This window comes from Ciconia boyciana, chromosome 2 (assembly GCF_034638445.1).
Source record: "Ciconia boyciana chromosome 2, ASM3463844v1, whole genome shotgun sequence".
NCBI classification, from domain to species: Eukaryota; Metazoa; Chordata; class Aves; order Ciconiiformes; family Ciconiidae; genus Ciconia; species Ciconia boyciana.
In genome coordinates this window covers 161,656,245-161,673,131 of record NC_132935.1, presented here as the reverse complement: position 1 = coordinate 161,673,131, position 16,887 = coordinate 161,656,245, and the positions used below count along the sequence as shown (strand labels likewise).

General features: G+C 39.0%; 1 protein-coding gene across 2 annotated transcripts in view; it reads right to left on the bottom strand.

Annotated features, from left to right (window-relative positions):
• Positions 1–16,887, bottom strand: part of RHEB (Ras homolog, mTORC1 binding) — a 42,975-nt gene that overhangs the window by 701 nt on the left and 25,387 nt on the right. The window contains exons 3-7 of one of the 2 annotated variants that reach the window (XM_072854751.1): positions 15,304–15,371; positions 11,991–12,073; positions 7,625–7,681; positions 7,477–7,524; positions 6,865–6,946 (exon numbers count right to left, since the gene is read on the bottom strand). In XM_072854751.1, the coding sequence (XP_072710852.1) occupies positions 6,865–6,946; positions 7,477–7,524; positions 7,625–7,681; positions 11,991–12,073; positions 15,304–15,371 (338 nt within the window). The remainder of the gene's footprint in view (positions 1–6,864; positions 6,947–7,476; positions 7,525–7,624; positions 7,682–11,990; positions 12,074–15,303; positions 15,372–16,887) is intronic. The other variant, XM_072854752.1, reaches the window with a different exon arrangement.

Genomic DNA, 16,887 nt, shown 5'->3' with positions numbered 1-16,887 from the left:
CGTATCCCCCTTCTCCACAGCAATCCTCAACTATTTTTTCTATCACTGCAGGGAAGGCAAGTTTAAACTGAGCCATACTCACAACAGAGTAATAGAATAACTGTAATTCAGCTTTATTTTAAATAGTGAGCTTGTGCTGAGTGACTGACAGCATTGAAGATTTTGATGCTGCGCTGCTCCAGAGAATAAACCAATTCATCTCCTCTAAGTAATCTTTTAAGATTCCAAGTAATTACAGAAGGCAGCAGATTTTTTAGCTCTAAACACTGACTTCGCACGGCCCAGTATGACTGTTACTTTAATATTCTTGATTTTCTCATCTTACCTATAGGTAAGACCAGTATGAGACACAGTGCAAGAATACAAGGAGAAAACACGAGCCAAACTAGCCACTGTCTAATATTAAGCCGTATCCTTTGATAAAGTCCTTCTGAGAGAAAGAGGTTTTATATTTTCAACAGCTTCAACTATAGATAGCCATCACTAACATGGTCAGGCTCACACAAACATCCTAGCTTACTGCATGGAACGTACAGGATTATAAAAGAGTCCTCCGCATAATTGCGAGCCACGCAAGCACTATGGATCCCTTCACTCCTTTCAAGGGAAGGCAGCCAAGTACTCTCAGAGTAGGAGTCACTTGTTCTGCTATCAACTCCGCTTGGCTTACGCCGAGTCTCCTCCCTCCGCACCGAGCATAAAGCAGTCTGGTGGAAAAGGCTCTCCCCTGCCGAAACTCCAGGTGATGAAACAGAGTGCTTGGGCTCAGAAGGGCGGTACGTCCCCCAACACACATCCTAGTGAGTTCCTAGTGAGTACAAGTTTAAAGTCTTCAGATGGAAAGATAAACTTATTTTCATGGGAAATTGTAACTGAATCAGAGACACTAAGAAGGGATGTCAGACCACTTGAGTGATTCAGGAGATTTTTACGGAAGAATTTGATTAAGCGTAGACGGGTTTTTGGTGGGGGTTGGTTTGTTTTTAAGTATACTGAAAGATGGGGAGAGTAAAGTGTCTGGGACAACATCATGAATGCTACTTGCAGTAAATACCTTACACTGTTAATCTGGTATTTTCAGGATTCACTTAGTTTGAAGGGTTTCAAAATTGTACACTACCCTCCATCAGAATATGCAGAAACTACAACTACAAGATGCAGCATCTGAGCTTGCCTAGAAATAATTTAAGAAAAATAAATCTGTACTACAGTCAAGGACAATTCTACAGTGCTTTTCTTCTCTATGGTATTTTCAAGCTGAAGATTCACCATATGATCAGTACTTCAGCATGTGAATCTTCAACTTGGAAATGGTCTCCTGATCATCTCAGACATGCCATTTTAAGTTTATCTAACCTCTAGCCATCCGTTTCATGAATTCCAAGCATACACTCCTTAAGAAGGAAAGTATATTCATTATATAAAAGTAGTCACATTACGAAAGAGGATAAAAAGGGGGTTTTGTTGGTTTTAATCAGCAGGCTGAAGAGCAGCCCGTGATTTATGACTATGTGTTCTGACCTGACAGATGTTTTTCCGCCTCCACAAGGTATAATTCTTAAATGGATCACTTCCGAATTAATCCCATCGACTAAAGTAGCCCCACAACAATCTTAAAGCAATCTTAACAAGATTAGACTGAATTTTGAAGTCTCCCATATTTATACTGTTCGTGCACAGTACTTCTCTGGAACTATTTAAAATAATTCATCAGGTGGAAATAGAGTATTCCTCCGTATAATGAAGTTTCCCTGCAATCCCAACTGACTCTGACAGAAGTGGTTCATTAGTCCAGTACTATTCAACACATTTCCTGGGGAAATTAGACTCTAGAACTATGGTCAGGACTGCAATTGCTATCAAACTGGTGCCACTAATGAAGAGTTTCCCTTAATCAAAATGTGGTGATATACCAATTTAGAAATATATTGTACCAATGTTTCCCTATTTGGAGTTGACATTTTCAATGGTTTCATTTTAATGCACAAGTTCTTTATACCTCTGCTTCAAAGCATCTATTAAAAAAAACCCCAACCAACTGCTACAACTTATTCTGTCAACCAAGAAGCTGTACATTCTCTGTCAAAGACGTGCTATTTGAAACACTCAGATGTAGGAGTTCACAGGGCTTGTTAATTCATTTCACAGAAAATATGTATTCACAGAGGTTTAATCACTGTCCTACAGTTAACCCTTAGAAATTTGTAATTCAGCCCAAATACGCCGAAGTATTTCAGAATGAGCTTTTAAACAACACAGGAAGCTGTGTTTTGTGACAAGGAATAAAGAACGCAGCCAGACTTTATACGCATCTGTCTCCATATGGTCCAATTATAGGATGTGGGTCACACCTAGCCTACAGAAAGCCATCTGGCTTTCTTCTACCTTTCTCCCCTGAGGAAACAAAATAGATGTCAGCCTGGGCAATGCATGCTGCCTAGAGAGCTTAGCACCGTGCAAGACACCAGAAGCTCGACCGCTTCTGCAGATGTGCCCCTTGGTGTGAGCGGGACAGACAGCTCAGGAGGTGCAATTCTCTCTGCACACAAGCAGGGAGTTGGGAACACGATGCCAGGAAGGTGCAAACACCCAAATCCAGCCCACAGCCTCCAGAGTCAACTCATCCTTTGGTATGCTGTATTTTTCAACTATGCAACTGTTCTATTATTGCAAAGAGAAAACTCTTAACTGCTCATACTACTAGTTTATCTTGGCACAGAACTGGGCAAAGGAACTTGAACAATAATCAGGTAAGGAAGAGAGGTTTTCACCGCCTCATCCTTTGCTAGTCCAAACACATTCTCCCAGGTAAACATTTCAGACCCCTGGAGGGGGGGCTCAGATCCCAAACCGCTCTGAAGCATGGACTGAGCACTGCATCGTCTGAGCTTGACGATTAAGTTACTCTTGAAAAAGAAGCAATGCCCAAGCAATTGCTTTTTCAGAGAGCTCTGTTTTGGCAAGAAGTAGATTTTTTGCTGCTACTTTGCCCCTTCTAAAACAAATTTATCTAATGAATTTTGCGTAACCTGATGAACACAATTTGGCTGCTTATTACTCCCTAAATGCTTCCAGTAAAAGTTGGCTCCCAGCTTCAACTGGGTTTAAGACCAGTTTGGATTCTGGTTGTATTTCAAACAGTTACCACTTTATTGTACTGGGATTAAGATGAAGTACTATACTATGGCTTAGGTGAAAATGTAGGGAATTCCATAAGAAAGGCTCAAAGCTCCTGAAGGTAGCCAAAGCAGTTCAACATATCCGGTAATAATTAAGCAGCTTAAGAAAATATGACAATAATAGCCCAGCAGTAATCTAAAAGACATCTTTTCCATTAAGTCTCCAAATTGCCTTCTCAAAGCCCAGAGATTTCCCTAGATGACTGATAGGTTGCTGATATGCAGGCTCCTCCGAAAGCCCTACCAGGTCACCCTTGTCTGGATGAGCTGATACATAGCCTCAAATATATTTGACCTTGGGAACTCTTGCCAGCCGCTCCCATTTATCCTCACCACAGCTTTGATCTTTGCCTCTCTTGCTTTCCATCTATGCAAAGTCATGCTATTTCTGGAATGTGGTATCTTTTGGTAACTCCTGGCAGAATAGGACTAGTTTGCTGAAGTTAAACTATAGAACTATTTCAGTTGCCCAATATAGGAGGCTATGCTCCTAGGACTCTCACAGATACTCCAAAAAGGATTTTTTTTTTTAAATTTTTTTTTTTTTAGGTGGCCAAAGCAGGAAGGGAGAAGAGTCAATGCTCTCTCACTCCCTTTTAGGGGGAAAGGAGCCTTTGTTATCAGAACCTGTTATAAGGAATACCTTATCTGGTTTCAGCAGTTCCTTGTGAACAGAGCTGTTATAAAGGATAGACCACATAGCTGATAGAGTTTGGTCTAACCCCTGTAGCAAGACCTACTCTCCTTGCTGCTGTGAAGCACATCACATACCAAACCAATTTCAGACCAGCACACTAGAAATTGTCATACTTTTGCTCCACATCCATCAAATACAGATGGCTAGGTTTCAGAGAGAAAGGATTAACAGACTTCCCCCCAGCCAGGAACGTTTGAGCTCTCTGCTGAAGTTCTTAAGCTCTAAATTCCCAGTCCAGTCCAGCTCATCCCTTTTTAAGCATCAAATTAGCTTTCTGTAAAGCAAACAGAATCTGAAGCAGTTTTGGAAGGAGTTTAGACTTAATCTTGATAGGCAAGTTACATTTGCTGTACCAAGCCAGTACAGGGGAAGATTTCGATGAACCTCCAAGAAAAAAGTGCCGACAGACTTCTCTTTCCAGTAATGTTGACCTGCATAAGGTGAACATTCAGTACCAGGAGAACACCACCACACCTTGTTACTAAGTTCAAAATAAACCCTTTTTCCCTCCAAACCAGAGACAGTTTCAGAGTAAGAGAAGATATACTGTCTTGATAGAGGTCTATATATCAGCTGTTTTGATCCTGTCAAATTAGGATTTGCAGGGGAAAAAAAAAAGCTTGAGTTCAGAAGTGCTCCTGGGCTAACTCACAGGAAGGGATGCTACAATGGCTGGTGTCTCCTGTTCCTCCTAGCACCTCACAGCTCTAGACTCCACACTTTGCTCTCAAAGCTCAATCTTTCACCTCTTCAGAGGTGAGCATTCCTCCATAACCATTTGCGAGAAGACTAAGGTAGCTGCCCCAGTTTTGGGCTCCTTCACACTTTCTTCTGTACATCCCAAGCCTCCAAAGGAAGCATGCCAGAGAGCCTGAAAAATGGTCACATGCTGTGGGCACCCATCTCAGAAGTGACATATGATCTCCCAAACTTCTGAAGCCAGACAAATTTACCAAGTGTATTATGTAAGAGGGATGAAGGAGGAATTCATGTTCAAGCACTTGTTTCTAGCAACCTGCATCTGACTCCAGAGGGACAGAATTTACCTGTGATTGCTATCCTGAAGGAACTTGCTGAAAGGAAGACCTGGTAAGAACAACTTTGACAGCAAGAATGAATACAACTTCTGATTTTTCGTGGGATTTGTACAGGACTGTACAGAATTTTGAATAGCTGACATACAATTGCCATTCTGATTTCCCTGAAGGCTACGAAGTTTGCTATATAAATTTCAGCTGGCAGCATAACTTGATACAGATAGCCTGAGCCTAAGGAAGAGACACAAATATATAGCAGTCAATGGGTCTTTGTTAGTGCAGCAATTTAATATGCAAGACATACCAAGCACCATATAAAGCTTGTAGCTTCTTTGCATGAATATACCCATTTTTTTTCTTCTTGAACCAAGAACAATACAAACTTCAGAGAAATTATCAGTAAGATATTCTGCTAGATATGAATTGCTACACTGTTACACATTGCGAACATATGCTAAAAGAAAAAGAGTACAGGCAATAGTTTTGCCTAATCCAGAAGTATTAAGTTGTTTTAAGGGGTGGGGTGTCGGAAATCAGATGTTTTTAACTGGTTTATTCTTTACACTGTCAGTTTAGTTTCCTTGGGTATGCATTTGAAGCTCTCCAGCATACAGAGAAGATATTGAGAAATGTCATGCTTTCATCATGCCCAATTTTGACAAGGTTAATGCAAGTCTTAGCCAGAAACAGAAGTACTGATAAACTAACTCCAAGTATTCCATATCTGGAGAAAAAAAAAAATCCAGGTTTTTCTTCCAGGGAAAAGCCAACTTTACTCAAGTAACTTGTAGAATTGTTGACTACAGACATCGGACAAAAGCTATTTGTTTTGATTCTGGGGACAGGGGAGAGGGAAAGAGAGGCTGCTTAAACAGGTCCTGTCCTAGCTACAGGATTGCCCTTTTGATTATGCTGATGTTATCAAGGAGGCCAAGGATGTGATATGCTTGGTTAAATATGAGACAATGCAAGCGTTTCTTCTGTATAAGGACTCATTTGTTTAAAACTAGCCTGACAATGTCCTTTTGACCTTATCGTATGTCTGTATTTTCAAAAAGCAAAAGCTTTGACACTGTTGAGACCTATAGAGAAAAAAAATAGAAAGAAAAAAAAAAAAGAGGAAAAAAAGACGCACCTCCCCACCCCCCAAACTGCAGCAGTTCTCCATTACTTCAAGCCCAAACTAGGAGGCTCTTGTAGGTTAGATACGCAAGGTGTCAAATCAATGACAAAGTATTAACAACAGCCACAGGAACAAATTCAAATACCAGAACGTATTTAGGAGGCATTTTAAAGAAAGTTAGTTAGAGCAACCAAGAATAAGATGTTATTTAACATGTAACTAAACACTTTCTTTCTGTGACAGAAAACCAACAAGTATAAATGTGTGCGGGTTATATTGAGTCAGATTGTGCAACCTCACTACAGCTGTACCACAGTAGTGTCTGACAGCCTCAGCTGTATTCTAACATTTTTCTGCTGTTTTTTTTGTTTTTTTGGTGGTTGGTTTTTTTTTTTTTCCCCATGGACTCACAAAACGATTATTCCCCACATTAGGGAGGCCAAGCCTTGCCTAGCACCTTAAAACACGAGGTTCATCCCCATATACCAACTCACTCCTCTGCAACCGCAATGACCTCCTATTTAAGGTAACTGCAGCAGATCACAGACCCTGTTCCACCCACCACACACATTCGAATTTTAGTTTGTCACTAACTGTTCTGCTATGTTCAGTGAAGCTTAACTTTCAGTTCTTCACTTCCTCCTTCCATTTACAGTTGCATGGAAGAACTCGTATACATAAACCTGAATGCAGACAGTCATTTTGTTTCCAGCCATCTACACAAAATACTTGTAGAGTACATGCAAATATTTTAGCTTCCTTTATTAAGTGAAACTGAGTCATTCCATTACATTGCTATTCAAATAAAGTGAGTCTTAAATCCGTTACCTGATTTTCTTTAGCAGAAGATTCCAAGAAAGCTGCATTCCAGGACTCTGCTAAAGCTTTCCCTTCTTCATAGCTGATCACCCTGACCAAAGAAAAAGAAGTATGTCTCTTTATAACTTGCAAAAGAATTGGAATATGATACGTCAGGAAAGTCCTCAGAGTACTGAAGCACATAAATGCTTGTAATAGGAATGTTTTGTGAAGTCTGATCCAGAGCATTTGCTTTTGGCTGCTGTCAAATAAGTGTATTTGTACTGGGCCAGGTAAAACTGCTATGTGACCCAGAAGCACAGTTGTCCCAAAGCATTGCTTTATTTTCATAATCTGTAATATAATCTGGTATTTTACAGTTGTGAAAAATACACTTCTGTTACTTGTTAAAAAAAAAAAAAGTGTTAAATGACTGTCCCTGGAACCTTATAGCAAAAGTCAACATTACAACAAAAGTTCATGGCTCCTAGTTCACATTCTGGACACAATTCCTTCGCCAATACCTTATTTTAACCTACAATTTGATTTTAGTTACGGAAAGCCAAGAACAAAACTAGCGCATTGAAGCCACAGGAATGCCGGCTGCTGTCTTGCATTTCACACATACTGGAGTTCACATACCGTTCCATATGCAGGTCTTTTTTATTTCCAACCAGCATAATGGGTATTCTGTGAAAGAAAGTTCAGAACTTCAGAACAGTTATAGTATACTGAACAAAGTACTAGTAACATGCCTGCAATGAAATGAGATGAAAGTGTCACTACTTACTGGACTTTTCCCACCATATCCAATAACTTGCCATGGATAACTTTTATCACTTCAAAACTGCAAAATAAAGGGATGAAGTCACACATGCACTCCAATGTTTATCCTTAATACCCAATACACAAGCAATTAAATGCATATGTAGATTGCTGTGTTTAAAATTTACGTAGAGTGGCAGAACTACAAAGATGCTGAAAGTCTTACTGATTTGCGTACAACAGACAAAATGGTCCTAGAAGCAGCAAAGACTAGCTTATGCCTACCATTATAGCCTCCCCGGTTATGACACTTGCAGAAATAAATAACGTTACCCAGGACTGATGCATCTACCATAGGATCACTAAAAGCCCCTCCCACCTCCCATCTGGCTTGTATCTGCAGTAAGATATTTAACTGCTACAGTCCAACAACTCTGGATGAGCATGTCAAATTAAAGCAGTTTCAAAGAAAGTATTTAGTTAAGCACACTCCATCTTGAAAGAATACATTATTTTTAAGAACACTTAGTGCATACAGAATTCTTTAATTTTATTTATGTGAAAGCCAAAAGAAGCCTAAATTCTAATTTTCCATGGAAAGTGACTAAATTTATCTGCAAGATGGTATAGAAACAGTGGTTATTCAAATACTTGTCTGTTCACCTACCATGAAGGTGAAGTTTGGATGACGGGAGGTAAGAAGCAGTACTGTGAAATACCAAGAAGCCAAAAACCTCACTAACAAAATCCACTGCATTTGACATTTAGCACTTTTGAGAACAAGCTATAAACAGGGCTGAAGAGCAGATGTTGTGCTCCTCTAATTACAGTATGGAAAAAATGCTGGTACATGAAATGCACAATTCAGATTTGTTTTGAGAGAGAGGCACAGGTTCACAGACGAGACACACAACTATACCACAAAAAAGGGACCGAAACTTTTCCAACTTCCAAGGTTGTTAGCTACAGGCAGCGTCTTGACTTGCACTGCATTTAAATTAGAATTGAAACTCTTAAAAAATAGAGCAGCACTCAAACACACTTCCAACTCAGAGCTCTCAAAGAACTGGTGCCTACAAACACTATTCAAGCTATTTGAATCATTAAAACTTCTCACTTCTGGAACAATAAACACTACCATATTTAAAAAGGATTTTCAGGTCAATTTGTCTGACTTCAGCAATAATTTTTGAGACTAAGTAGAACAGAATACTTCTCCATGTTCAGGTAATAGTTTTAGTATATCCTATAAAGAAAAGGAGTTCTTTGCAAACAAAAGCGTGACTTAGTCTGGCAGAACTTACTATTACTAACTCAAGTACGATACTACAGATTACATAAAAATGTGGAATCAATGAAAGGACTTCAGGGTTACGAAGAGCTTATGCTGAAAAGGTATTAGTGAAATTCTGGTCTTGAGCACTTGTCTTGGACTTTCACTCTTATAATTATTTCAAAAATAAGAGTTAGATGGAAGTTTGGTTGTGACAAAGTTGAGAGGCATTGCTACATAGCAATGTAGTTCTACGCCTATAGAAATAGGTGACCCTGCAAACTGAAAGAGGAATAAAAATACTACCAAAAAATATTCTGCTACAGACCACAAAACTGTTTCTCAGTCTGAAGCAACCGGAAAGATCTAGCGTACTAGCCACAGGATAACTGAATCACTAACACAATACAATCACTGTTTCCTTCCCATTATTAGGCCTGCTGTTCCCAGCACAGCTAGAAAAAGCCATGCCATGCCACAGTCACAGCACCTCAGTGAGCCCTCACCTGAGGTTCCAGTGCACAATGCTGCAAAGCGTTCTTGTTCAACTCAGGCTCTTCACTTTGCAATTCTGTGTATCTGCTTATCTAGTATAGTTCACAAGCTCCGTTTTTAGTAAAAAGACTAAGAATAAACAGCTGATCTTTGTTAACAGATTGAGGTGGAAACCAAAAGAGAAGCGCTATTTAAACTCACACACAATTCTGACACAGAAACAAGTTGCTAAGAACTGCCAAGAATGAAACTGGCTTGACCAGATCAGTTTAATGTTCTAGAAAGCTTTTCAAACTATTAAGACCAGAAGGAGCAGAAGCAGAGTTTAAGACAGATACTGACCAATTCAAAAAGAGTATCATCAAATCAAGTCACGAAACAGCAAGAGATCTGGAGACCGTAAGAGGTCCTTTTCCAGTTGCGACAAGCAAATAGGATTACAGTGAACAGCTCAATGTGTGAAATACAACAAAAAAAATTTACTAGCTGTCAGATAAACGTGTTACACAAAATCATGGAACCTAGCAAGATACAAAATTGGAATTTAATTAAGCTGAACTAGAGCAAAAGCCTTCCAGTAACCTTGCTGCTGAGAGCCTGGGAATATGAAAAATGTAGGGCGTTAGCTTTTACTCAAGTCCCATTTAAACTTCTCACTGGAGGTTAGCAGGGAAGATAATAGAAATGCCTTTTTAAAATTATCAACTTTGCTGTCAAAGCTCTCACCCCTGCTGGATCAATACTCAGATCAATATACACACTTTGACAGAAGTCAAGACAGATGACTGTAATTTGATTACCTGGGCAAGTCACCTAAGCTACCAGAGTATTGTGGAAGATCTTTCCTATTGCCTAACACTGTCTTGATACAGAACATAAGGAACTGAACAAGACAGGATCATTGATACTTTGAAATTTAAAGGAAGAAACAAAAAACTTGGAATAAACAGATCAAGACTAAAATACTGATGAAAACACTATCTACCTACAGTCTTAACACACCTTGTTCAGTTAGTATTTTCACCATAATTTGGCTTCTATTTTAACTGATTGAATGCTACCACAGAAAACAAATTTTCATTTCTTCACCGGGGCTGCTAAGCTCAAGACAGCATGAGGCAACAACTGGAGTAGCTGAAGAAGAGCATTTCCTTTAGCTGCCAATGAGGGAATAGCACAAGTTGCAGAAGCCTCCAAGGATCTATGCTGATTTTAGTCAAAGACATTTTTGTCCTCACAGTACCACTTATCAATGAACATTTATCTCTACACTCTAGAAGTGGAGGATTGTCTACTTAAGGCTGAGAATACTAACTCCTATTTCACAGAAGTTATTCATAACCAACAATGAAGCTCCGATGAAAAAAAAAAAAAAGAAAAGAAAAAGGAGTGAGGTAGTTTAGTATCTCTAGACACACATGAAAGCCTAACATCTTTGCATCTCCTCCAGATCACATGTGCTTGCCCTTCACTACTTCAGAACTAAAGATGAAAACCAAGAATGAAGGACTGCCAAAACCTGTTCAACATTAAAGACCTTGCAAGCAACAGAAATTTAGAGCCAGACCATATCCTTTCTTTGACAAGCACAGAAGAGCCAACAGGCAAGTTGTTTTACCTGTATTTTATGACAGTCTACTAAAGAGCACTTGAGAAGACCAGTTTTATCTGCTTCAGATGAAAAGACAATGGAATGCTTCAACACTTGCAAAAAAGCTGATCAGCTTCCTTGCAAGTAGAAGGGAAGCATCAACTTATCTTCTACTTGAAGCGTGAAAGGCCTAAGGTCTTAATCATTTTACTCAAACAAACCAAAATTTTAAATAGTAGGATTATTTTGGCTGTCATAACAAAGATGCTGTACAATACTAGAAAATTAAGATCTATTCAAGAATGACCAGTATTTAAACAAAGCAAGACGACCAGATGGAAGGGACAAAATAATGGAAGATGACAAAACCTTACAAAGCCCGAGATGCTTCTTGCAAGTAAATGACTCCAGCTACGATGGACTGTCCTCACGTCAGAATGGACTGCAGCCAACAGCAAGGACGAAACAGATACTCTTGGAAATTTTTCAAATAACATACTTGCTGCAGCATGGCAAGAGTGAGTCTACAGGCCGAAAGCCATATACTGATATATTGCTATTTATATGAAAGTTTCTGATGGTTAACCAGAACAATCCAAGCCAAGAGGTCAAAGAAATCTCAGTATAGTAACGAGCTACAAGGCTGAGGAACCAATCTAGCGACTAATTGGGTACTTCACATAAATGAACAGTGCCCTTTTGGTTCATATTTAAGTCTGCCTTTGATGCTAGAGCAATGAACTCTACTTATTCTTGAAATCATGCTATGTACTTTTACTTACACCTCGAAACAATGTAGTTCAGCACTGTCTCGTTTCTTACGTGGTACCTTGCATATTAAAGTATCTGCGACATTTGGATCTGAGGGGAAATTTCTGAAAACCCATTAATTTTTATTCCCACTATACTTCTAAGGGAGAGAGATACTGAATGAATTAAACACTTGTAAAGAAAAGATAATAAAGGCAGGAGCTGAACCCAGAATTTATCTGGTTAACATCTGAACCAGAAGAACACAACAGATTTTATTACCTTTTTATTGACGTGACTGAATAAACAAGAATGTAGCCATTGATGTCTATGGAGTACGTCTGAGGAAATATGGAGTATTCATCCTGTAGAAGGAATATTGCATTTAAAATTACTCATTGCAACAGTTCAGAACTTGATGCTAGCAGATGACCAGCAGTTAAGTTGGTCTATTTGTAAGACATGAGATACAGGACCATTTTGTATAGGTACTACTGTCAGAATTACATTTTTTCATTGTAACGCCAGATGTGGAATCTTTACCAAATTAAGAGAAAGCTGAGTCAGTCTGTGTACTCTAATATTTAATCTACATATTTTTTGGTTTATTCCCTCTAAGACTATGGATCCGCTAAAGCTATTCCAAATCCTCTTATCCTGCTTAATTATCAGTTTGTATTAGTACAAAACATACACTCTGCCCTACCACTAATTAGCAATTATGTCTCTTATCTTGCTAGCGATACATTTCAAATTCCTAATTTCAACAGCTGACAACAGGATCTAGCTGTTCATAATTTCAAGTGACACTGATCACATCTAAATTACCTAAGGGGTCTGTTTGGAAGTGAATAACTGTGGCTTACCAACTAACTAATGCTTATCAACTGTAGATGTAAGAAATATAGTTATTAGTTGCTTTATGACAACTAGAAGTTTACATGATATGACAAGTGTTTAATAATAAATAAAACAAACAAAAACTGCACAACAACAGAAACTTAATCACTGAAATTATTACCCCTGTAGAAAAGGAACTGACCAAATCGGTAAATGAAACAGACTTACGTATTTGTGTTGCAGGAAATGCAACACAAATACTATGAATCCCATGTTAAAAATCTAAATTGTTCTAATAGATGTTCCCAGGAAACATTTCCATTTTGACAGGAGCCGTACTTCTTAATGTATGAGTTCTCAAATTTTTAAACCTATGCTTCTTAAGATGTTAATTTTAGCTTAAGGCCACATAAACTCTCTGTACATTGTCACAACTGAACAGATGGAGCAGTGCAATCACACAACCCAAATCTAGACAGCCAAAAGGAATCAAACTTCCGTAACTGACAAATGAGGAAAAACCCTTTATAAATCAACTTCAGATTCAGCCAAAAAAGTTTGAAAGAATAACACTTGACAAAAGATGCCCTTATTTGCCGTTATTGCTACACCCAGAGGGCAGCCCTCCCCCATCTTCGCTGAAATGCCAAACTGCCACTTCAGTTGGCGTGTAATCCCAAAGTCAATACAGAAGGGATCTGAGCTAATCTGCATGTAAAACAGGTGAAAGTGCAACTCTGTAGTTGTTTGACTTTACCCAGAATTTCTCAGGATTGCCCCAGCTGGAATTTGGTGTTAGGTAAGATTTCCTTTTGCACTCCTCTTCTGTGATCCTGTACCAAGACTCCTGTTTAACTGAACTACACAAATCTGCACAGATAACCATGAAAGGTGAAGAGGCATGGGACAGAAGAGGAGTACCAAGAAAAATAAGTGCCATAACCTCAACTGTTTCTAATTAATTACTTAATTTTTAGTTTGTTAGGAGAAGGAAGAAAAGCTGCTATGCTTCCTGGAACTTGTGGGTCATATTAAGAACTTGTGCCAAGTGATAAAACAACATAGCTATAACTTTTCAAGTCATAGCCAAGTTTTCAAGTGTCTAACAAATCTACAATATAATCCTTGCTATGCTGTATACATGAGGACTCCCTACGGATCATTAAGCATGACACACTTAAGAAAGAAATCTGTTCAAGCCACACCTTCCATAACCCAACATCATCTCTCCCCTCTAACCCTGTGAGACAGAACTCAAAGTTCAAGTCATTCATAGGAAGAATTAAATCTGAAAATAACCACAGGCTGGGAGATAAGTTATTTTGGTTTTACAATACCGTACAACATTAAATCAACCCTGAAAACAAACCTCAGCAATAGAGGTATGTTACCAGTGAAGTTACACTGCCTTCCCAGGTGGTCATTTCTTCCTCAAAGAGAAATTTTACTTTTATCATTACACTACAATTGGAGATGTAAGGCAAGCACACTTATATTGGAGCCTATGGAGCTTGCTCTGCTGCTCACACTTCACAGCCTGCCCATCTCAACCCTGCTCTCCTCTGCAGAATATTCCCCATCAAACAATCTTGCCCCAGCGTGTGTCGCTAGCATTGTGTTTTTAATCACTTCAGACACCTCTGACAGATTATAAGTGGATGTAGCATTGCTGATTAGCACCACAAGCTGACATCATATAAATACAGCATGGTTATTCTTAAGTCATGTAGCTCTCTTCAAAGAAAGCAATCAAACATCCCTAGAAGGTTACAACCCTTCTGAATAGCATCCCAACTATGAGCAAGTGTCCTGCAGCTTTAAAGTCTTAAGTACTGGCAGCATATTTTACAATACTAAGATTGTTTAACACTACTCATAGTTTGGAAAAACCCAAAGGCATAATATCAGAACTCACAGAAGGTAAGAACATGTAAGCAATAAAAAGTTTAAGGTAAAAATACAGGGGTTTAACAGTCTGTTTTCTGGTTTGATTTTTTTTTTGTGTTGGTTTTTTTTTCCCTTTCTTCCCCCCCTTTTTTTTTTCTTTCCTTTTTTAATATAGAGTCTTTCAAAAGATGGAGCACTCCTGTGCATGGAATGTGCACGGCAAGTTCAGTCAAGCAGCACTATATAATGAACACCTGTACTTCATGAAGCTACTGACCACGCCACGGGACATGAGTTCACTGTCTCCTCCTGCGCTCCCCGTCATGACGTGAAGCTCAGAAGCATGCATGAATCATCACTTACTTAAAAATGTAAACAAACTCCAGCAGTTTACTGGTAGCTCGGTAAGTACTACCTAGACACATTTCTGTCTACTCCCCATGACTATTTAATGGATAAGTCATGGTGGTGCAGCTGGAGCACACAAATCGCAAAAAGTAATGAAAAACTTCTCCATGGTTTATTGACGTGATATTTTCCATCTAAAGCAAGACTGCTAGTTTAGTCCGTAAATAGCAAGCAAGCTACTTATGAACTTTTAGTACATCAGAGTTAACGCGGTTCCTTCTTCACTTTTTTAGGCATACATTCAATAGACAGGAGAAAGCCTCCAACAAAACAAGCCCCCAACAAAAACACTTAAATAAACACTACAGAAACTTTGCTCTTTGGTGACTAAATGACAAGGAAGAACCATTTACGTTAAACTTCAGCTTTAAGCGCATGGTTACTACCAATTTAGCTCTACAGGAGTATGAATACTTGTCTTAACTCTGAGGAAAGCTTCAAAGAAAGAAAGATAACTTACTTGGCCAGCAGTGTCAACCAGCTGAAGATGATATTCTTGGCCATTTACTGTGATCAGTTTTGTAAAAGCTAGAACAAATAAGAAATACATACACATTTCAGAATTATAAACAAGGAAGGGATCAGAAGTCACTCATCTATGCCATTGTCAGCCAAGGCACTAAGAAAAAGAACTTCAGTTACAGGTTTTAAAGTAGCAGTAAAAGGCTAGATCATGTGGGTGTACTCTTAACTAGCATATTACAGACAACAAAACTAAGAAATTTACTTCAAAATTTCAAATTTCAGAAGATTCTCACATTGGATGCAGCAGTTTCTCCTCCACTTACTTGGAAATGCATGCAAAAAACCTTTTTACTCTTTCCTTCTAAGAGACTTCCAGGCAACTGTAATTTGTGGTAACACAAGACACTTAAATACAATTAGCATCAAAGCTAACTTTGAACTTATTATAGGGTATTTTCCTCAGTTTCCAAGCAGTTTAGCAAAATCAATTTCCTAAATAGAAATACTACGAGGTAAGTGATCTGGATTAAAAAAAATTCTTTCAGGGCTAAACCACACACAGCCTAACTTACAAATATACTAAACGTACACAATGAGAATTTAGCTAGAAGCTCACCATGTTGCTACCAGCCTATCCAGTACTCAGTCAGGAAGGACATTCAGTCCCTGAAAGCGATGAGCATTGCTTCTCTTCCTCAGATTCATGAAATGCCAACGCACTGTGAGCTGAGGAATCTTACTCAGTGTTCATATTATGCAACTGCAAAAGCAAACAGTGTCACAGCTCTTGTAGAAATGATGTACTAGCAAGCACTACATGTACCAAGCAGAGCACACAAATCTGGCTTCAGAGCTTCACTTTGGCCTTAGTGTTGCACTCAAGACACAATCACTGGACAGTACTGATATACTGAGTAAAGTTTGTGTTGTCCTCTGCTTGAGGTGGTTTTCCCAAATACTAACAGTTCTAAGAAGCTTCACCTTTCATTGCAGTGTTAGCTATCTCCCTGCTCATCACTGCAGCGACCTGGTCATCATACTCTCAATTGTCCAACAGCTTCCCAAAGTTGCAAAGTTGAATGTTCTTGATCCCGCTGTGCAGTCTCCTGCCTACGCCTCCTGGGTTTTGTACAGGGTCTCCTAGAAGCTGAAGTTCGCCAGCTTTCCTCCTCCCTGCCAATGCTCGTTGCCCTGTCAAGTCTCCACAATGTGAGTATTATCTTGAGTAAGTGGGCTGAAATATTTGAAACTGGAGGTTTCAGCCCACCTCGTAAATCAAAGCACTCTTTTTTAAAAAAGGAATAATTCAAACAGCAAAGCCAAACTAATGCAGAGTGTCTAAATAAACAGTGTAAAGCATACCTACAGTTTCCATTACAATACTGACAAGTGCAATTTGAAATGGAGCCTCAAAGAGAGAGCTCCTACCTTACCCTGTCTATCCCCTAAGAAAGCTGCTTTAGCACACGTGCATGCGAGCTGCTATCAAGTCACTGTCTGGACGCTGTTATTATTGCTGCACAAAATTTTAGGGTTATGGAGCAAGAATCCACAACAGCTTTTTGCCTTGGATGAATAC